At 44.4% G+C, this 23,487-nt stretch overlaps 1 protein-coding gene across 3 annotated transcripts in view; it reads right to left on the reverse strand.

Annotated features, from left to right (window-relative positions):
• LOC139265893 (endothelin-converting enzyme 2-like) overlaps positions 1–23,487 on the reverse strand; it is a 254,719-nt gene that overhangs the window by 112,183 nt on the left and 119,049 nt on the right. For all 3 annotated transcript variants that reach the window (XM_070883439.1, XM_070883441.1, XM_070883440.1), the window contains one exon: positions 21,396–21,611. In XM_070883439.1, the coding sequence (XP_070739540.1) occupies positions 21,396–21,611 (216 nt within the window). The remainder of the gene's footprint in view (positions 1–21,395; positions 21,612–23,487) is intronic.

Raw genomic sequence — 23,487 nt, forward strand, 5'->3', positions numbered from 1 at the left:
GTATCTAAAACAGCATTACAAGCAAAGGAACACAAATAGCCCAAATGGAAAGTATAATGGTGTGTCTAAAAAAAATAGATGAACAATATAACAATATACACAACACTGCTACTATTTTACAGGAAACTACACTGAGACATTATACAAATATTTCGGTTTTAAATGGTTTATTGTCGCTGTTAAAATGGTGGACAAAGGAATTTGATATGAATGTGTTAAGCATTCATATGATAATATTAGCCTAACATCTGTGATTGGGAAAATGCTGGAGTCCATTATTAAGGAAGCAGTAACGGGACATTTAAAAAAGCATAATTCAATCAAGCAGAATCAGCATGGTTTTATGAAAGGGAAATCATGTTTGACAAATTTGCCCGAGTTCATTGAGGATGTAATGAGCGGGATGGATAAGAGGGAACCAGTGGTTGTGGTGTATTTGGATTTTCAGAAGGCATTTGATAAGGTTATTGCACAAGATAAAAGCTCACCGGGTTGGGGGTAATATATTAGCATGAATAGAGGATTGGCTAACTAACAGAAAACAGAGTCGGGATAAGTGGTCATTTGCCGGTTGGCAAACAGTAACTAGTGGGGTGCTACAGGGATCGGTGCTAGGTTCTCAACTATTTACAATCTATATTAATGACTTGGATGAAGGGACCAAGTGTAATGTAGCCAAGTTTGCTGGTGATACAAAGATGGGTGAGAAAGCAAATTGTGAGGACACAAAATAATCTACAAAGGGATATAGACAGGCTAATTGAGTGGCCAAAAATTTGGAGTATAATGTGGGAAAATGTGAGGTTATCCACTTTGGCAGAAAAAATAGAAAAGCAAATTATTATTTAAATGGAGAAAAATTGCAAAGTGCTGCAGTACAGAGGGACCTAGGGGTCCTTGTGTATGAAAGATAAAAAGTTAGTATGCAGGTATAGCAGGTAATCAGGAAGGCAAATGGAATGTTGACTTTTATTGCAAGGGGGATAGAGTATAAAAGCAGAGAAGTCCTGCTACAACTGTACAGGGTATTGGTGAGATCATGCCTAGAGTACTGTGTACAGTTTTTGTTATATCTCAAATAAAGCAAGTGACTGAGTACTGTAGACTTGAGTAAGTGTGACCTCAGTTTCTTTATTCTGACTCCAGAGTGCTGGCACAGCATGGGAGGCCCGCTTATATGTAGTGCTCCCAAGGAATGCTGGGATCCCCTGGGATTCCAACAGATGCGCCCTCTGGTTGCAGTAGAATGTTGGTTACAAGGTGTTGCATACATGACAGTTTTGGTCTCCGTATTTAAGGAAGGAAGCATTGGAGGCTGTTCAGAAAAGGTTCACTAGGTTGATTCCGGAGGGGGTTGACTTATGAAGATAGGTTGAGTAGGTTGGGCCTATACTCATTGGAGTTCAGAAGAATGAGAGGTGATCTTATCGAAACATGTAAGATAATGAGGGGGCTCGACAAGGTGGATGCAGATAGGATATTTCCACTCAAATGGAAACTAAAACGAGGGGACGTAGTCTCAGAATAAGGGGCCGCCCATTTAAAACTGAGATGAGGAGGAATTTCTTCTCTCAGAGGGTTGTAAATCTGTGGAATTCTATGCCCCAGAGAGCTTTGGAGGCTGAGTGATTGAATATATTTAAGGTGGAGATAAGACAGATTTTTGAGGGATAGAGAGTAAAGAGTTATCGGGAGCGGGTCGGGAAGTGGAGCTGAGTCCATGATCAGATCAGCCATGATCTTATTGAATGACGGAGCAGGCTCGAGGGGCCAGGTGGCCTACTCCTGCTCCTATTTCTTATGTTCTTATTACACAATGTATTTTCCAGGCCAAGACCAATTCAAAGATCAACTACCATATATCTTTTTTCCTGCCTTTGTTTACTACATCTCAAAACAATTCTCTGTAAATCCTTTTAGCGAATGAGGCTTTGGCTTACTTGTAGGATTCCCACCCAAGTTGAAAGATATTCGGTTTGAGCCCCATTCCAAACAGCCACAGCAAGTGGAGACAAGGGCATCAAACAGGAAATTAGGGGTGCATGCAATAAAGGTGTAGCAGTTATAATGGGTGACTTTAATATGCACATAGATTGGGCTAGCCAAACTGGAAGCAATACGGTGGAGGAGGATTTCCTGGAGTGCATAAGGGATGGTTTTCTAGACCAATATGTTGAGGAACCAACTAGGGGGGAGGCCATCTTAGACTGGGTGTTGTGTAATGAGAGAGGATTAATTAGCAATCTCATTGTGCGAGGCCCCTTGGGGAAGAGTGACCATAATATGGTGGAATTCTGCATTAGGATGGAGAATGAAACAGTAAATTCAGAGACCATGGTCCAGAACTTAAAGAAGGGTAACTTTGAAGGTATGAGGCGTGAATTGGCTAGGATAGATTGGCGAATGATACTTAGGGGGTTGACTGTGGATGGGCAATGGCAGACATTTAGAGACCGCATGGATGAATTACAACAATTGTACATTCCTGTCTGGCGTAAAAATAAAAAAGGGAAGGTGGCTCAACCGTGGCTATCTAGGGAAATCAGGGATAGTATTAAAGCCAAGGAAGTGGCATACAAATTGGCCAGAAATAGCAGCGAACCTGGGGACTGGGAGAAATTTAGAACTCAGCAGAGGAGGACAAAGGGTTTGATTAGGGCAGGGAAAATGGAGTACGAGAAGAAGCTTGCAGGGAACATTAAGGTGGATTGCAAAAGTTTCTATAGGTATGTAAAGAGAAAAAGGTTAGTAAAGACAAACGTAGGTCCCCTGCAGTCAGAATCAGGGGAAGTCATAACGGGGAACAAAGAAATGGCAGACCAATTGAACAAGTACTTTGGTTCGGTATTCACTAAGGAGGATACAAACAACCTTCCGGATATAAAAGGGGTCAGAGGGTCTAGTAAGGAGGGGGAACTGAGGGAAATCTTTATTAGTCGGGAAATTGTGTTGGGGAAATTGATGGGATTGAATGCCGATAAATCCCCAGGGCCTGATGGACTGCATCCCAGAGTACTTAAGGAGGTGGCCTTGGAAATAGCGGATGCATTGACAGTCATTTTCCAACATTCCATTGACTCTGGATCAGTTCCTATGGAGTGGAGGGTAGCCAATGTAACCCCACTTTTTAAAAAAGGAGAGAGAAAACAAGGAATTATAGACCGGTCAGCCTGACCTCAGTAGTGGGTAAAATGATGGAATCAATTATTAAGGATGTCATAGCAGTGCATCTGGAAAATGGTGACATGATAGGTCCAAGTCAGCATGGATTTGTGAAAGGGAAATCATGCTTGACAAATCTTCTGGAATTTTTTGAGGATGTTTCCAGTAAAGTGGACAAAGGAGAACCAGTTGATGTGGTATATTTGGACTTTCAGAAGGCTTTCGACAAGGTCCCACACAAGAGATTAATGTGCAAAGTTAAAGCACATGGGATTGGGGGTAGTGTGCTGACGTGGATTGAGAACTGGTTGTCAGACAGGAAGCAAAGAGTAGGAGTAAATGGGTACTTTTCAGAATGGCAGGCAGTGACTAGTGGGGTACCGCAAGGTTCTGTGCTGGGGCCCCAGCTGTTTACATTGTACATTAATGATTTAGACGAGGGGATTAAATGCAGTATCTCCAAATTTGCGGATGACACTAAGTTGGGTGGCAGTGTGAGCTGCGAGGAGGATGCTATGAGGCTGCAGAGTGACTTGGATAGGTTAGGTGAGTGGGCAAATGAATGGCAGATGAAGTATAATGTGGATAAATGTGAGATTATCCACTTTGGTGGTAAAAACAGAGAGACAGACTATTATCTGAATGGTGACAGATTAGGAAAAGGGGAGGTGCAACGAGACCTGGGTGTCATGGTACATCAGTCATTGAAGGTTAGCATGCAGGTACAGCAGGCGGTTAAGAAAGCAAATGGCATGTTGGCCTTCATAGCGAGGGGATTTGAGTACAGGGACAGGGAGGTGTTGCTACAGTTGTACAGGGCATTGGTGAGGCCACACCTGGAGTATTGTGTACAGTTTTGGTCTCCTAACTTGAGGAAGGACATTCTTGCTATTGAGGGAGTGCAGCGAAGATTCACCAGACTGATTCCCGGGATGGCGGGACTGACCTATCAAGAAAGACTGGATCAACTGGGCTTGTATTCACTGGAGTTCAGAAGAATGAGAGGGGACCTCATAGAAACGTTTAAAATTCTGACGGGTTTAGACAGGTTAGATGCAGGAAGAATGTTCCCAATGTTGGGGAAGTCCAGAACCAGGGGTCACAGTCTGAGGATAAGGGGTAAGCCATTTAGGACCGAGATGAGGAGAAACTTCTTCACCCAGAGAGTGGTGAACCTGTGGAATTCTCTACCACAGAAAGTAGTTGAGGCCAATTCACTAAATATATTCAAAAGGGAGTTAGATGAAGGGGAGGAGTTAAACTAATATGGCAGGGGGATGGGAACCAATGCAGGGAGACAGAGGGAAACAAAAATGAGGCAAAAACAAAAGACAGGAAGGAGATGAGGAAAAGTGGAGGGCAGAGAAACCCAAGGCAAAGAACAAAAAGGGCCATTGTACAGCAAAATTCTAAAAGGACAGAGGGTGTTAAAAAAACAAGCCTAAAGGCTTTGTGTCTTAATGCAAGGAGTATCCGCAATAAGGTGGATGAATTAACTGTGCAAATAGATGTTAACAAATATGATGTGATTGGGATTGGGATTACGGAGACGTGGCTCCAGAATGATCAGGGCTGGGCTGGGAACTCAACATCCAGGGGTATTCAACATTCAGGAAGGATAGAATAAAAGGAAAAGGAGGTGGGGTAGCATTGCTGGTTAAGGAGGAGATTAAGGCAATAGTTAGGAAGGACATTAGCTTGGATGATGTGGAATCTATATGGGTAGAGCTGCAGAACACCAAAGGGCAAAAAACGTTAGTGAGAGTTGTGTACAGACCTCCAAACAGTAGTAGTGATGTTGGGGAGGGCATCAAACAGGAAATTAGGGGTGCGTGCAATAAAGGTGCAGCAGTTATAATGGGTGACTTTAATATGCACATAGATTGGGCTAACCAAACTGGAAGCAATACGGTGGAGGAGGATTTTCTGGAGTGCATAAGGGATGGTTTTCAAGACCAATATGTCGAGGAACCAACTAGGGGGGAGGCCATCTTAGACTGGGTGTTATGTAATGAGAGAGGATTAATTAGCAATCTCGTTGTGCGAGGCCCCTTGGGGAAGAGTGACCATAATATGGTGGAATTCTGCATTGGGATGGAGAATGAAACAGTTAATTCAGAGACCATGGTCCAGAACTTAAAGAAGGCTAACTTTGAAGGTATGAGGCGTGAATTGGCTGGGATGGATTGGCGAATGATACTTAAGGGGTTGACTGTGGATGGGCAATGGCAGACATTTAGAGACCGCATGGATGAACTACAACAATTGTACATTCCTGTCTGGCATAAAAATAAAAAAGGGAAGGTGGCTCAACCGTGGCTATCAAGGGAAATCAGGGATAGTATTAAAGCCAAGGAAGTGGCATACAAATTGGCCAGAAATAGCAGCGAACCTGGGGACTGGGAGAAATTTAGAACTCAGCAGAGGAGGACAAAGGATTTGATTAGGGCAGGGAAAATGGAGTATGAGAAGAAGCTTGCAGGGAACATTAAGACGGATTGCAAAAGTTTCTATAGATATGTAAAGAGAAAAAGGTTAGTAAAGACAAACGTAGGTCCCCTGCAGTCAGAATCAGGGGAAGTCATAACGGGGAACAAAGAAATGGCGGACCAATTGAACAAGTACTTTGGTTCTGTATTCACGAAGGAGGACACGAACAACCTTCCGGTTATAAAAGGGGTCGGGGGGTCTAGTAAGGAGGAGGAACTGAGGGAAATCCTTATTAGCCGGGAAATTGTGTTGGGGAAATTGATGGGATTGAAGGCCGATAAATCCCCAGGGCCTGATGGACTGCATCCCAGAGTACTTAAGGAGGTGGCCTTGGAAATAGTGGATGCGTTGACAGTCATTTTCCAACATTCCATTGACTCTGGATCAGTTCCTATGGAGTGGAGGGTAGCCAATGTAACCCCACTTTTTAAAAAAGGAGGGAGAGAGAAAACAGCCTGACATCGGTAGTGGGTAAAATGATGGAATCAATTATTAAGGATGTCATAGCAGTGCATTTGGAAAGAGGTGACATGATAGGTCCAAGTCAGCATGGATTTGTGAAAGGGAAATCATGCTTGACAAATCTTCTGGAATTTTTTGAGGATGTTTCCAGTAGAGTGGATAAGGGAGAACCAGTTGATGTGGTATATTTGGACTTTCAGAAGGCGTTCGACAAGGTCCCACACAAGAGATTAATGTGCAAAGTTAGAGCACATGAGATTGGGGGTAGTGTACTGACATGGATTGAGAACTGGTTGTCAGACAGGAAGCAAAGAGTAGGAGTAAATGGGTACTTTTCAGAATGGCAGGCAGTGACTAGTGGGGTACCGCAAGGTTCTGTGCTGGGGCCCCAGCTGTTTACACTGTACATTAATGATTTAGATGAGGGGATTAAATGTAGTATCTCCAAATTTGCGGATGACACTAAGTTGGGTGGCAGTGTGAGCTGCGAGGAGGATGCTGTGAGGCTGCAGAGCTACTTGGATAGGTTAGGTGAGTGGGCAAATGCATGGCAGATGAAGTATAATGTGGATAAATGTGAGGTTATCCACTTTGGTGGTAAAAACAGAGAGACAGACTATTATCTGAATGGTGACAGATTAGGAAAAGGGGAGGTGCAAAGAGACCTGGGTGTCATGGTACATCAGTCATTGAAGGTTGGCATGCAGGTGCAGCAGGCGGTTAAGAAAGCAAATGGCATGTTGGCCTTCAGAGCAAGGGGATTTGAGTACAGGGGCAGGGAGGTGTTGCTACAGTTGTACAGGGCATTGGTGAGGCCACACCTGGAGTATTGTGTACAGTTTTGGTCTCCTAACCTGAGGAAGGACATTCTTGCTATTGAGGGAGTGCAGCGAAGGTTCACCAGACTGATTCCCGGGATGGCGGGACTGACCTATCAAGAAAGACTGGATCAACTGGGCTTGTATTCACTGGAGTTCAGAAGAATGAGAGGGGACCTCATAGAAACATATAAAATTCTGACGGGGTTAGACAGGTTAGATGCAGGAAGAATGTTCCCAATGTTGGGGAAGTCCAGAACCAGAGGTCACAGTCTAAGGATAAGGGGTAAGCCATTTAGGACCGAGATGCGGAGGAACTTCTTCACCCAGAGAGTGGTGAACCTGTGGAATTCTCTACCACAGAAAGTTGTTGAGGCCAATTCACTAAATATATTCAAAAAGGAGTTAGATGAGGTCCTTACTACTAGGGGGATCAAGGGGTATGGCGAGAAAGCAGGAATGGGGTACTGAAGTTGAATGTTCAGCCATGAACTCATTGAATGGCGGTGCAGGCTAGAAGGGCCGAATGGCCTACTCCTGCACCTATTTTCTATGTCTATGTTTCTATGTTTCTTATTACTCGGGGGATCAAGGGTTATGGCGAGAAAGCAGGAAGGGGGTACTGAAGTTTCATGTTCAGCCATGAACTCATTGAATGGCGGTGCAGGCTAGAAGGGCTGAATGGCCTGCTCCTGCACCTATTTTCTATGTTTCTATATTTTCTATGACTAGAATATGGGGGCCGAAATTCAGGCACGCCAAAAAACTGGCACACCTACGATTTTTTTACCTGGTTTTACCGCTGGTCGCAATGAGGCGACCTGCCAAGCGATTTTCTGGACTTCGAAGTTTTATTTAGCGTTGGACCGGAAGTCGGTCATACTGGGGGCGGATCCTCACATCATCGGCAGTCCCTCGGAATCAAGGAAGACTTCCTTCTACTCTAAAAGCGAGTTCTAGGTGGTTGTACAGTCCAATGTGGGAATCACAGTCTCTGCATCAGAGATGGGGAGGCGGGCACAGTGGTTGAAGGAAAGGGTGGGTGGGGAGCCTGGTTTGCCGCACGGTCCTTCTGTCTGCACTTGATTTCCGCATGCTCTTGGTGACGAGACTCGAGGTGCTCAGCACCCTCCCAGATGCTCTTCCTCCACTTTGGGCCGTCTTGTGCCAGCGATTCCCAGGTGCCGGTGGGGATGTTGCACTTTATCAAGGAGGCTTTGAGGGTGTCCTTGAAACATTTCCTATGCCCACCTGGAGCTCACTTGCCGTGTTGGAGCTCAGAGTAGAGCACTTGCTTAGGGAGTCTTGTGTTGGGTATGCAGACGATGTGGCCCGCCCAACGGAGCTGGTTGAGCGCGGTCAGTGCTTCAATGCTGGGGATAAGTGAAAACACTGACTGTGCGTCTATCCTCCCAGTGGATCTTGCGGAGGCAGCGCTGGTGGTACTTCTCCAGCGCTTTGAGATGTCTGCTGTATATAGTCCATGTCTCTGAGCCATATAGGAGGGTGGGTATTACTACTGCCCTGTAGACCATAAACATGGTGCCAGATTTGAGGTCCTGGTCTTCAAACACTCTCTTCCTCAGGCGACCGAAGGCTGCGCTGGCACATTGGAGGTGTTGTTGAACCTCATCATCGATGTCTGCCCATGCTGATAGTAGGCTCCCGAGGTATGGAAAATGGTCCAAGTTGTCGAAGGCCGCACCATGGATTTTGATGTTTGTGGGGCAGTGCTGTGTGGCGGGGTCATGTTGGTCACCTTTGTCTTACGGATGTTTAGTGCAAGATCCAATTTTTTATTCGCCTCAGTGAAAGTGTTGACAATGGCTTGGAGTTCGGCCTCGGAGTGTGCGCAAACGCAAGCACCGTCCACGTACTGTCGTTTGATGACAGTACGCAGAAGTGCGGCAGCAAGTCCTGCTGAGGGGCGGAAATTGGGGCAGGATCGAGTCTCGCCGCTGTCACTTAGCGGCGGAGCGGGGGTACCGTCACTGCGCAGGTACGTCACCACGTCTCTCCCCTCCATCAAAGGGGAGAGAATTGGAGATTTTTTAGCTTCGACCACTGAGCCACCAGGGAGCGTTTCGGCCGGGTCAGTGGCCTGGCACCCAAGAGTGGGTGACAGGCTGCCTGTTGGTGGCCCAGCCGAACCAGGAGCAATAATTGGCCGGATGATCAGAAAGTCAGCCGGCAAAAATAAAAACATGACGACCGTGGCAGTGCGCCCTCCCGGGCCACACACACACACACACACACACACACACACACACACACACACGGTGCACCGAAAGAAATAGCTGTCGGGGGTACTGTGCAGCAGATCGGTGATTTTTCAAGGTAAATTTAGGGCGGAGTGTTCTGGAGGTGCAGGAAAGCAGCGGTGCGCTCTTTTATTTCACGCTTGCGGCGGTCTGCAGCAGCAGGTCGGAAGTGGGGACAGGCCAAAAAATCCCCAAGCTGAATTTGGGTCGGGGCGGCCAATCGACTGCAACTCGATTCCGCCACATGGCCATCGCAAAACAGCGATAACAGGCCTTATCCGGAACCTGAATTTTGGCCCCATGGTGTCTAAATACTAGGCTGACATCCAGCGGGGTATTCACGCCCAGGCAGAATGACCACTGGTTCAGTGATAGTACTTCCACCTCGGGAGTCAAAAGGATTGACTTTTGAAAAGTCACTAACTACAACTGTCATGACAAACTAAGAAGAAGAAAATAAAAGCAGAGCTTGGATTAAGTTTAGTTTGTGTGTTTCCAAGTGATAATGTTAAAAAAAAATTACAAAAATGTTCACTCATTTTCTTTACTGTTGGGCTATTGGAATAACACTAATAGGTTTGCAGAGATTCTTATTTCAGAGTACAATTTAATAATAGGGTAAATTCAATGATCCCATGCTCCCAGTGCTTGAAGGGAGAATCGACATTCTAGTGTTGTAGCCTATCTCCCACCAACGCTTTCTTCGGATATATAAGCCGGAATTTTCCCATAACAAAGATGGGTTTGGAGCGTGGGGGCAATTAAATTGTTAAAAATAGGATTCCCGACATGATTCCGCCTCCAACCCGCCCACTTCCGGTTTTGACGGGAGGTGGGATGGCCGACCAACCCTCTCCCAAGGGTGGAACGTCAATTTAAATGTCATGAGACTGGAAACCTATTTTTTAACCTCCATTTTCAATTTAACTACATGTGGATGGGTTTCACACAATTTGTGAAACCTGGTAGATAAACCGAGGTGGGGACTGCTGGATCCAGGATGTAAATGGCTTTATACCTACATCCTGGATCCAGGAAGTCCCTACTAACCTACACTCCCCGCAATCAGAGACTCCACCATAAGGCCGCTCATCATCTCCCCACTCCTCCAAACTCCACCATGAGGCCCCCCCACCCCCAATGTTGGGGCCAGCCATAATCCTCCGGTGGCCGGTCCCGTTCCTCTCTCTTTCCGGGGGCGGGGGGGGGGACTGAAAAATTAACATTTTTCACAAAATTAAAAAAAACACTAGAAATCCTTCAGGGGACCCCATCCACCTGAATCCCTGCAAAAGAAATAAAGAAAAAAATGTACTAACCTTTTTTTGCAGGTCTTCATACTTACCGTTGGGATTAAACCTGCCTCCACGTGGCGGTCTTTTCCCCTGCTGCAGTGGAGGACCGCCCGGACCAAACTGGCAGCTCGGGAGGACTCTTGTGCGCGTTGCATGCCAGCAGATGGTCCCCAGCTGTCTTCCCTCCCCGTCAGTGGGAGGCCTCCACCAAACTCGCTCGAAAGGGAGACCGCCCAGAAAACTCAGCAGCAGCGGACAGTAAGTCCATCAATTTTGGCCCCTATGATGTGAAAAAATGTTTGATGCATTCAGGACTGAGCAAACTAATTTAGTTGCCAAACCCCATTATTGTCTGGTTATTCGTTCACCACGGGTTAAAGATACCATAGCAGTAACTATGAGCGAGAGACACAATTCAGGTCGGGGCCGTGCTGAGTGCCGAGCCACTGCCACACCGCTCCTTTTAAGGCCCCGACCTGCAAAGACATCTGCGGCAGGTCGGGGCCTTACATGTAGCATACCACTCCAGGGAGCAGCGCTAGCTGGTGCAGGAGGGCGATAGCAGTGAAGAGGGCGACTGGATTGCACATCACCATCATCCAGGTCGGTGTTTGGAGCGTGGACAGGTACAGCAGGAGCGGCGAGGTCAGGGCGAAGGAGCGAAGAGAGATTGCAGAGTGACATGATCGGGGCCCAGATGAGGCGAGGGCCCAAGGCAGCACGGGCCAGCCCACACTGCGATATGTGTGCACACTAGGTCCGTGCAGCAGAGCTGGTCTCCAGTCGTCTTGGTTAATCCTTGCCACTGGACCAAGCCCGTGTGGTGGCTGGTGTACAACGGCCACCACACATTAAAAACATCCACGCACAAACATCTTCCACCCTTCAGGATGTAGTTTGGGACCTGGAATATTAAGTCCTTCATTGAAACACCTGTGAACTCATCCCTTTTTGGCGTGGAAGCAAGTCATCCTCAATACGAGGGACCGCCTAAGAAGAAGTGACACAATTATCACACTTGTTTAATGTAATCAATTACTAGAGAGAGAAAACGAAAAACAGTGAATCCTGAAATTAACAGAGAATTTCCCCTCTCCACTTGGTTTCCTGGAAGGACTGCTACTTCCACAATATCTTCAATTATTTTTCCATTGTATCCACTGGCTACTCTCCTGATGCACTTTTCCATGCATCCAGAGTAGCTGCATCATGGCAATTCCCATACCATTGTCTGGCTCCCCAAACACTTGAGACAATGATCTGCACTTACTTCCTATAGTCTAATATACAATGGCCCCAAATTTCCATAGCCGCTTAGAGCGGCATATCTCGATGTGGTGCGCCGACTTCCTGGAGGAGAAAAAGCGCTAAAAATCTACCTTGTAATTTGGCCGCTCCCTCATCCATCGGCGTCATGCAGCAGAGTGCGGGGGGGGGGGGGGGGGGGGGAGGCGGAGCTTCAGCCGCTCTTGCTCAGCGCGGCCAGCAGGGGGACGGGGCTTGGGCCCAGCGTGTCGTGCAGTGCTGGTAGGGGCATGCATGACCATTTCAGTGTGCGCGCATGCGCAATGGGCGCTTCAGTCTGCGCACATGCGCAGTGTAACAGGAAGCTTGGCAATCAGCCAATTAAAGGAAGAGCGTCCTCAGAATAAGTGGCTATGGAGCATATATAAAGGTGAGGTCTGAATATTGATTTGTGTGTGGCTGAGGGAGTGGAAAGGAGTGCTGGATAGGTGTAAGTTTGATCTTTGAACATTACCTGCGTTTGAGTCCAATAGACAAATGGCATAACAGCGTGCAAGAAGAACCACGAATTTCCTCCATGAGGAAGTGGAGAAATTAGTAACAGTTATTGAGGAGAAATGGCTGGAGCTGGATATCAGCAAGACTTGTCTGTCAAAAGGTATCCCCCCAAGGAAATGAGGAAAAGATGGAACCTCGTTGCCGAAGAATTCCCTGCTGGGGTCAACACTGCAAGATCTGGAAGCCAGTGCAAGAAGAAATGGCAGGACATTGATCAAGTAGTAGTGTATGTAATATCTTCATCTTTAATTGAATTGCAGTGGAAAATATGAGCATCTGTATGTGTCCCACCCATCAGAAGCACACCATGTCAGACAATTAATATTTTCATCTTTGCAGAAGAAATTGGTCCACAACAAGAGGGAGAGAACTAGAACAGGAGGAGGTCCGCCAAATCTGCACCAACTGACACCCCTGGAACAGAGGGTTGCTGCCTTGCTGACTCGCACTGGCAGAAAAAGAATAAGCTCTGCACAAGCTGAACTCACACACGAGGGTGAGGGTGAGTCATTAAAATGCATAGTGGCCTGCTACGTGTAAGACTACTCATGCCACCCATCCTGCCCCCTCCTGTGCTGCTAACCATTTGACTGTTGTGTTGTCTTTTGCAGAAGACGACGCTCCTCAAGATCCTGAGGGTACAGATGCGTGCGCTCCAGACCAAGGCGGGTCGCGGGAGGAGTGGTCCATGGAAATGTATGCTCAGGAGAATGCTGACCGCGATATGGATCAGGACATATCACAGGGCATCACACAGCCAGAACCCTCCATTAGCTCCTCAGCAACCTTCCATGGGTTCACACCTTCCGAGGTCGGGGACCGAGTGGCGGTCGGGAAATGCATCTTGGGACACCCAGTGCCCCACCGTTCCAGCCTGCGCCTCGCACTGGAGGGGTGCCACTAGGTAGACCCACGGCAAGGGGAAGGGGAAGCCGACCAGTCTCTCCTGAGAGGCAGCCCTCAGCAGAAGTACATCAGGTTTTTTCATTGGGTGAGACTACCAATGCCCTCACAAGATCACTCGTGGCTGCCGTCAGTGGGGTGCGTGATGAGGTCGTCACACTATCGGGTGAAATCTCTGCACTAAGATGGGAAGTTAGGGCAGGCATTTCAGAGGGTGTGCAGACAATGGCAGATGCCATGAGGGAGCTGGCTTCTGCGAAAAGGGCACAAAGGCCGGAGACTCAAATTTCACTCCCACTTCACGCCACGCACCAGCCATAGGTCAGACCCAAGCCGGGCCCCCAACGCCCCCCACCATCTTCACCGACCCTATAAGGAAGTGCACTTTCCCCAAGATGTGGGTGAGGGATGGGTGCAGACTTTCTTTCCTGCTGTGGCTGTTGTTTGTATCGTTGAAGTGCATTGTAAAATTCACAATAAAAGATATTTTGCATCAAAACTGAATCATGCTCCATTAGGACATCGCAACATTTAGGGTCAACTGTAAAAAGTAAAAATCCCTCACCCCTACAGTCATGCGTGCCTGCCGCCCCTAGCCCTGGCGGGAGGGCTAGCACGGTGCGTTCCGCAGTCGGCAAGGTAGGACTGCTCTATTTTCTGTAGCTGATTTATCTTTCACTTATTTGTGGTGATGTTGTGCAGCTGTTGTGCTGAAGATGTTGTCATGTTGTGCTGATGTTGTGAAGGTCTTTAGAGCTTTGGAATCCTCTAACTCACCTCCCCCCCACCTCATCTCTGGCTACCTGCGCTGGTTTCTTAAATGTAAGTAAGGTTTTTCTGTGCCTACAAAAGTTGCCACATACACTGGCCCAAGTTAGTTTGGAGTAACTTTCAGCTGGCCAAATTTGTTTCTATGGCCAAAACAGGCGTAAGTGGCTGGTCACGCCCCCTTTTGGAGAAAAAAAACTAAACTAAAAAAAACCTAACTAACTGACTTACACTGGAACAAGTTAAATGGGGAAATTTGCGATTTTTAAGTTACTCCAAAAAAAGCGGGGCAACTCCTGAGGAAATTTGAGCCCATAATCTGGTGCTCATGGTGGTATTAAGCCCATTAGCAGCCTGCTTATAATAGTAGTTAACATAGTTTCACTCAACTTTTTCTTTCCCATATCCTGCTTTGATCAGTGCTACAAGGGAAAACCTTTAACTAGTCCTTTCTCTTTTCAGATACTGACAGGCCTGCTGTATAGTACCAGAAATGATTACATATTATGGTTGCCAACTCTAGTTGACATATGCCTGGAGGTTTGATCACATGGCATTGAGTTAGCGAGCAAGGCGAGTGAGACCAAACCCTTATGATCTAGAGTTTGGGAGAGAAAAGTAACAAACACTGGAGTAAGAACAAGAGCCTGAAAACCCTGATGTTGCAATAAGATCAGGAATAAAAGTACTATTCTGTACCAGTAGTAAATGCCAGCAGCATATGTCATGGATTGTTAGAGGACCATCCTTGCTCAAGGCATCTAGCTTCTTTTCAAGTTCCCTACTGGTCTGCACCTCGCTTCAATCAACACTCTCTGTGATCAGACTATCAAGTTCGCAAGACATGCACAAACAAAATCAGACCTGGTTAGTGTTGTCTAGAAACATAGGCCTGAAATTCATAGAAAATAGGTGCAGGAGGCAGGCATTTGGCCCTTCGAGCCTGTACCGCCATTCAATGAGTTCATGGCTGAACATGCAACTTCAGTACCCTATTCCTGCTTTCTCGCCATACCCCTTGATCCCCCTAGTAGTAAGGACTACATCTAACTACTTTTTGAATATATTTAGTGAATTGGCCTCAACAACTTTCTGTGGTAGAGAATTCCACAGGTTCACCACTCTCTGGGTGAAGAAGTTTCTTCTCATCACGGTCCTAAATGGCTTACCCCTTATCCTTAAACTGTGACCCCTGGTTTTGGACTTCCCCAACATTGGGAACATTCTTCCTGCATCTAACCTGTCTGAACCGGTCAGAATTTTAAACGTTTCTATGAGATCCCCTCTCATTCTTCTGAACTCCAGTGAATACAAGCCCAGTTGATCCAGTCTTTCTTGATATGTCAGTCCCGCCATCCAGGGAATCAGTCTGGTGAACCTTCGCTGCACTCCCTCAATAGCAAGAATGTCCTTTCTCAAGTTAGGAGACCAATACAGTTCATAACTTTCAGTTATATTTAAAATACAACAGAATGAATCCCTATTTCAATGTTCTTAAGCTTACTAAAGTAGCAAAGACTCTTCGGAATCTATTATTATATATATCACGCCACCCACTCACCTTCCTCCAAATGCGCTTCTTTCAATGAACCCCATCATAAAGTGCTTATTTTTCATTCTGTAGTTTATTTATTTCAATGTAAGTGCTCCCAATCCTGACGGCTTTGATAGGCAGAATATGCTCTCTCTCTATTAGAGGAGTTCAGTGCTCAGGCATAGCTGAGGTTAATTGCCAGAGAGGGGAGAAGAGGGGGGGCGGGGGTGTCTTGACCATGTGCCGTACGGGTCGATGAACACGGCAGGAGAGATGGATCTGGAGCAGGAGACTATTAAGTGCCCATTCCGGGAGACATTTGGACAATCCAGGAGTGTTGGAAACCGTAGTATATATGCACATTTATCAATATTAAATGTCTTCCATATAGCACTCACTTCCTGCAAGTGTCACATTACCTTCTTTAATACTTTCCCCAGCACACTCTGTTGGCAACACCCCTATTGTTATAAAAAGCCAATAATCTAACTCACTGAGAGAAATGCTGCAGGAGATTTGATTGAGGAAGTTCAAACTGAATAGCTTAAAAATCCAATTCCTTTATTTGCAATAATATATATTGAAATTCCTGCTTGGTAACAGTGGGTTAGTCTGAGATTTTGTATTGTACAAAATAATGAAAGAAGATGTATTGATTGAGTTTGAGGTCATGGTCTTTTTCAACAGACATAAATTGAAAAGGCTGGTTGAATATCAAGTGTTTGAGAGATTGTAAGCATGGGGTTGATGCTCTGTGCATATGCCCATTAATGTTACTCATGGTTTCCATGCACAACGAGGAAAGCTAGACCAGTCTCATATTGTAAGAAAAGGGGGAAAAACTCATTAAGCACCCCATACATAATGCTTCATCTTGGAAAATGCTTGACAAAGTACAGCAGGCGGAAAGAAAGACTTAACAGACCTTGAAGAAATGTCTAACACAAAATTACAGGTTACATAATACTGTCTGGCCATGAATTTGCCCTTTTTGGAATAGATTTTTTAAATCAAGTCTCATCTCCTTTAAAGTAGAATGGATATATATCTCATCTTCTGAGATAAATGCCAAGGATTTTTTTTTGGTTTTACTTTAACTTCATGAAAACACATTTTTCAAAAGTCACATTTGTCAAGATAATTCCACATCATTTTAGTAATTTTCCACATAATTACAAATATAAAAATTGACAATATGCCACATTCGTCACAGTAAATAAGTGAAGTCAAACCTTCAGTTAAAAAAAAACTTTAGAATACATATATTTCACAGATCATTTCAGTAATTTTCCACATCATAACTTGATTGAGTTTTTGATGAGGTATCAGAGAGGGTTGATGAGGGCAATGCGGTTGATGTGGTGCACATGGACTTCCAAAAGGCATTTGATAAAGTGCCACGTAATAGGCTTGCCAGCAAAGTTGAAGCCCATGGAATAAAATGGACAGTGACAGCATGGATACAAAATTGGCTAAGTGACAGGAGAGAGAGAGTATTGGTGAACAGTTGTTTTTCGGACTGGAGGAAGGTATATAGTGGTGTTCCCCAGAGGTCGGTACTAGGACCACAGCGTTTCTTGATATATATTAATGACTTAGACTTGGGTGTAAAGGGCACAATTTCAAAATTTGCAGATGACACAAAACTTGGAAGTATAGTGAACAGTGAGGAGGATAGTGATAAACTTCAAGAAGACATAGATAGGCTGGTGGAATGGGCTGATACGTGGCAGATGAAATCTAACGCAGAAAAATGCGAAGTGATAGATTTTGGTAGGAAGGAGAGAGGCAATATAAACTAAAGGGGATGCAGGAACAGAGACCTGGGGGTATATATGCATAAATCGTTGAAGGTGGCAGGGCAGGTTGAGAAAACGGTTAAAAAATCATACGGGATCCTGGGCTTCATAAATAGTGGCAGAGAGTACAAAATCAAGTTATGATGAATCTTTATAAAACACTGGTTCGGCCTTAACGGGAGTATTGAGTCCAATTCTGGGCACCATACTTTAGGAAGGATGTGAAGGCCTTAGAGAGGGTGTAGAAAGGATTTACAAGAATGATTCCATGGATGAGAGACTTCAGTTACATGGATAGACTGGAGAAGCTGGAGTTGTTCTCCTTCGAGCAGAGAAGGTTGAGAGGAGATTTGATAGAGGTGTTCAAAATCACGAGGGGTCCAGACAGTAGATAGAGAGAAACGGTTCCTATTGGCAAAAGGGTCGAGAGCCAGAGGACACAGATTTAAGGTGATTGGCAGCAGAACCAAAGGCAAAATGAGGAAAAGGTTTTTTTATGCAGCAAGTAGTTAGGATCTGGAATGCACTGCCTGAAAGGGTGGTGAAGGCAGATTCAATAGTGGCTTTCAAAAGGGAATTGGATAAGTACTGAAGGAAAAAAATTTGCAGAGCTATGGTAAAGGGCGAGTAAGTGAGACTAGCTGAAGTGCTAATTTAACATCTGACGTGGGGAAAATGCTTGAAGCTATCATTAAGGAAGAAATAGCGGGACATCGAGATAGGAATAGTGCAATCAAGCAGATGCAACATGGATTCATGAAGGAGAAATCATGTTTAACTAATTTACTGGAATTCTTTGAGGACATAACGAGCATGGTGGATAGAGGTGTACCGATGGATGTGGTGTATTTAGATTTCCAAAAGGCACTCGATAAGGTGCCACACAAAAGGTTACTGCAGAAGATAAAGGTACGCAGAGTCAGAGGAAATGTATTAGCATGGATCGAGAATTGGCTGGCGAACAGAAAGCAGAGAGCCGGGATAAATGGGTCCTTTTTCGGGTTGGAAATCGGTGGTTAGTGGTGTGACACAGGGATCGGTGCTGGGACCACAACGATTTACAATATACATAGATGACCTGGAAGAGGGGACAGAGTGTAGTGTAACAAAATTTGCAGATGACACAAAAATTAGTGGGAAAGCAGATTGTGTAGAGGACACAGAGAGGCTGCAAAGAGATTTAGATAGGTTAAGCGAATGGGCTAAGGTTTGGCAGATGGAATACAATGTCGTAAATGTAATGTCATCCACCTTGGGGGAAAAAAAACAGTAAAAGGGAATATTATTTGAATGGGGAGAAATTACAACATGCTGCGGTGCAGAGGGACCTGGGGGTCCTTGTGCATGAATCCCAAAAAGTTAGTTTGCAGGTGCAGCAGGTAATCAGGAAGGCGAATGGAATGTTGGCCTTCATTGCAAGAGGGAAGGAGTGCAAAAGCAGGGAGGTCCTGCTGCAACTGTATAGGGTATTGGTGAGGCCGCACCTGGAGTACTGCGTGCAGTTTTGGTCACCTTACTTAAGGAAGGATATACTAACTTTGGAGGGGGTACAGAGACGATTCACTAGGCTGATTCCGGAGGTGAGAGGGTTACCTAATGATGATAGATGGAGTCTTTACTCGTTGGAGTTCAGAAGGATGAGGGGTGATCTTATAGAAACATTTAAAATAATGAAAGAGATAGACAAGATAGAGGCAGAGCAGTTGTTTCTACTGGTCGGGGAGACTAGAACTAGGGGGCACAGCCTCAAAATACGGGGGAGCCAATTTAAAACCGAGTTGAGAAGGAATTTCTTCTCCCAGAGGGTTGTGAATCTGTGGAATTCTCTGCCCAAGGAAGCAGTTGAGGCTAGCTCATTGAATGTATTCAAATCACAGATAGATAGATTTTTAACCAATAAGGGAATTAAGGTTTACGGGGAGCGGGCGGGTAAGTGGAGCTGAGTCCACGGCCAGATCAGCCATGATCTTGTTGAATGGCGGAGCAGGCTCGAGGGACTAGATGGCCTTCTCCTGTTCCTAATTCTTATGTTCTTATGTTCTTGCAGAGAGCCGGTATAGGCTCGATAGGCCGAATGGCCTCCTTCTGTGCTGTAACCATTTTTGATTCTATAACAATTTTTTCTTAATTTGAAAATTCAGGAGAAAAATTATATTATGTTACACAAACTAGAACAGTTAAAAATGTTTTCAGATTCTCAATTTTTGGTGCCAATTAACACAATACATTCTCCATTCTCCAAGGACCACCCTTTAAATGGGAGATCAATGATAGAGAAAACGCCCAAGAGTCACTGATATCAGCAAGATTTCTTAATTGTTTTCAATTTCACCAGGATTCCAACCTGGTAAACCACTGCAGTATTCTGGAACATCAAATCCTGGTCCCTATCCTCAGAAAGACAGCTCCATAGTGAGTTCGCAATTACCTGCACTGAACGCCAAGATCAATACCCTCCCTGTCCTCTTTACCTACAGCAGCTTTTAAGATTTCATCACAAATACTATCCAAACCTGTCACTCAACCATTAGCTAGATGATACAGCATACAGTCCATTATCTCCCAGCAAGCTGGTTCAATAATGCAAATTGCACCATGCAACCTCCATGCAAATTGCACTCACTGGATGAAACCATTAATGCTCTCTCCAGATCCTGAGAATGCCATCATGCACTTGTTGAAGAGCCACAAACTAGTCAGCCATTGGCACTAGGCCAGAGAAACCTTTCGACCCATAAATGAATAAAGATTTTAGCCAATGGAAAAATGATTTCAGATAATTTTTGTGGAATTACACACTCTTGCAGATGAGCACAACCCACTGATCCCACTTCATCATTTAATGACTCTATTCGGTTCAAGACATGCTTGCATCATAATTTACCGTAGTAGTATCCTTTGATTGCTCCGAAGTGGCTTCAAAAAGTACTACTTCAAACACCACTCTCCTTTCTTCCCCACCCCAAGAGTTCTCTCCTTCAGTTTCCTTAACTGGACCCTGCTTAGTGGATGAACAGCAAACGGGATCATGCTTCAGTTTGTTTACAACTTCAGTTGCGAGGCATGAACATTATTGGCTACATCATCTGCCATTTAATCTGTCCTATTATCAGTCACACAATCCAGGCTTTGTGTTGAAAATATGTTTCTTGTGCCCAAGTCCCTTGGGATGATCTTTCTTAGCACAAAGGCCATCAGCCACTCCAACTTGGCAGGCATTGCTTGTCACAAGGCCAGCATCTTTTGCAATACAGTTAGTTTACTGCAACACGAAATGTTGAAGAGTTAGCTACTACTACTCTTATTTGGATCAAACTAAATGAAGCAGTTTAATAATGCCCACGCTGTAAGGTGACTTAAGAATGTCTTTTATATGTGATTGATGACTAAATTCAAGACTTTAAAATCAATCTCATTGTACATACAGGGTATTTTAATCATAATACCTATTCTATTCATAATCTTCCTAAATACCATTCTCTATTTACAAACAATAAAAATCTTAGCTAAAAAGTCAGAAAAAGTTTATAATGCTAAAATTAGCACAATGTTGTCATGATATCTCTATGTTGAATACCTTTACAAATTCTTTCTGTACTCACAAACTTTGCAGTATTACCTCAGAATTTTTGCTTTGCATGAGGGAGTTTTACGAAGATTTGTTGTTTAATTATGCACTGGAGATTACTTTTAAACATGTTTGCAATAGTTTAGTGCTGGAATCTAATGCTGAAGGCTGTACGGAAAATTGCCATGGAAACTGGACCTTTATATAACAGGTGCAATCTCGGCACCTCTCTGCTGGTTGGAAGTGACACAGTGATTTATAACCGAGTATGCTTTGCATTTAGAGCTGCAGAAAATATTACAAAACCTAAAAGCGGCTTCTGTTATCATAAATAAATCAAATCAAAGTGATGCTTTAAATGGAAAAAGTGCCACGTGCTTATAGAGATGAGTAAGGGAGGCCAAAAACCATACGCTTATTAAATTAATCTGTAATCAACAGACATGCTAACAAGATATCGTTGCATATGCTCGCATGATGCCTTGTCAAAACAACGATCAGCAGTTAATTGTATCTGCTCCCTTTTACATACCCAACAGGTGCTTCATGACTGCCTGGTTCTGGTCCCATAGACTATTGAAAGTATTCCAACGTGACCTTCCATCTGGCAATGGGTTTTTCTTTATCCATCCACCACAGGCATATTGATAAAAGTCATTACAAGGGTCCACTGTACGGTCTAGGGATTCTGTTATCTTAGCAGCCACCATTATGCAAGTTTCTGTGAGGCAAATTTTATGTGAGGGATCTGTAAAAAATATACATAGACTTTACTTGCATAATACAAATTTACAATGTAAAATAATAAATTAATCTTAAAATGTTGAGGTCTGGTCCTTTTTCCTGAGGTGACATTGTTAAACAGAATTGAAAAACTGTCCTCATGACCCTTATGCAATGCACTATTCAACTCAGCTAAATTGGTTAGGATAGGTAGATAAGGATAGAGCAAGTAAAATAAAAAGTAAAATTGAACTTAAAATAATGAAAGTAGAAGAGAGAAAAGTAAAGAAGAGTAAATGAGATTTGAAAGATAGTTTAAATAGTATTTGGTTTTTTAAAATTTATTTTGGGGTAATTTTTATAGTGTAGTGTTCATATTCCAATAAATCTAGATTGAAATTACTGTAATATTAATGTTTGTTTCAGCATTATTTCTGAACTGAAAAATCAACAAAGACTTAAATTTCACTAGAATGTTGAAAGCCCATGAGCTAGACCTTCCATTATCATCGTTATATTTCCGGCATTAATGGTTATTTTATTTTTCAGGATCGGCAAAATATCGCCCATTTTTAAAACCGCTAGTTTCGCCTTTTAAATTTGGGCAATAGCCGTAGTGATGTGAAATGGGCAATAGCGATGAATTCAGTCGTGCAAGGCTGCCGTCCATAGCAACAGGCGTTCTGCGCATGCTTGAGTTTTTTTTTTAGGCAAAGAACTTTTCCCGCAATTCAGGAGGTCAGGGGTCATCTGCGCATGCTCAGAAGACAATGGGAGGGAGAGAGACCGCATTTTGTCTTTGGAGCAAAGCAGGAAGGTTGTGTCGAGGCAAAGAGAAAAGGCAGATACTTAATTAAAAAATGGAGATGGATTATTAGGAGTCGGGCGTGAGTGATGTTGGTGAGATGGCAGTGGTGGGTGAAGAAGAGATTGATTTGGCGGAGGTTGGAGGGAGGAGAGCTGAACGCTTTTCAGACGAAGCAAATGCAGCCATTGTACACGAGGTGGAAACTCGGTGGGGCCAATTATCCCGGGGTGGTCATGGGGAAACACCGCCCAAGAATCTGGGCGGAGATCGCCGAAGTTGTTTCATCGGCGGTCCTCGATGTTCGAGAGCCAAACCAGTGCCGCAAGCGCTAGAACGACCTGGTTGGGTCTGCAAGAGTAAGTATTAAATTAATAATTGTAATGATGCAATGACTCATTAATTAAAATATAAATCTGCCAGATTGTAATTAAGCTGGTAATTTTTGTGTCACGCATTAGTTCCTAACCCCGATCTTATTAAATTTATTATCCGACCGTAGATATAACCATGCATCAATTGCATACAAAGCGTATTAGCTTATAACATTAACGATGAATGGCATGGACGATGACTAATTATGGACTAGTCAATTAGCTTATGCCATGCTCTTGTCACCTTTGCAGAGGAAGATATCTAAGAATTGCGCCAAGTGAAGGCGGACAGGAGGAGGGCTTGCTGACCTATACCAATTAACCGACGTGGAGGAGCGGGCCTCAGCACTTGTCAGTGCTCATAATCGTTCGGCGACTCATGGTGGTGCTGATCCTGTTGTTGCACCACAAGAGTAATGTATAAACCATTGGTAATTTAAAGTAATTTAATGCCATTTGAGTATAATATATGAATGATGTATTATGTAATTAATGATGGGATCATGAAATCTCATTGCAATGCCATGCAGCTTCTGTACTCTCATGATGTTAATTATGTGTGATGTCTGTCGTTGATATTTATTGCAGTAGTGTCGCTCCTTGTACATATGCCTGTGCAGCGTAAGCATTCTTATATCACCCAGGCCTCTCCTTCTCTTCTACTAACCTCAATTATGTTTTCTAGCTCCCCAGGAGCAAGGCAGGAACCTCTGGAGCATCAC

Source organism: Pristiophorus japonicus, chromosome 6 (assembly GCF_044704955.1).
Source record: "Pristiophorus japonicus isolate sPriJap1 chromosome 6, sPriJap1.hap1, whole genome shotgun sequence".
NCBI classification, from domain to species: domain Eukaryota; kingdom Metazoa; phylum Chordata; class Chondrichthyes; family Pristiophoridae; genus Pristiophorus; species Pristiophorus japonicus.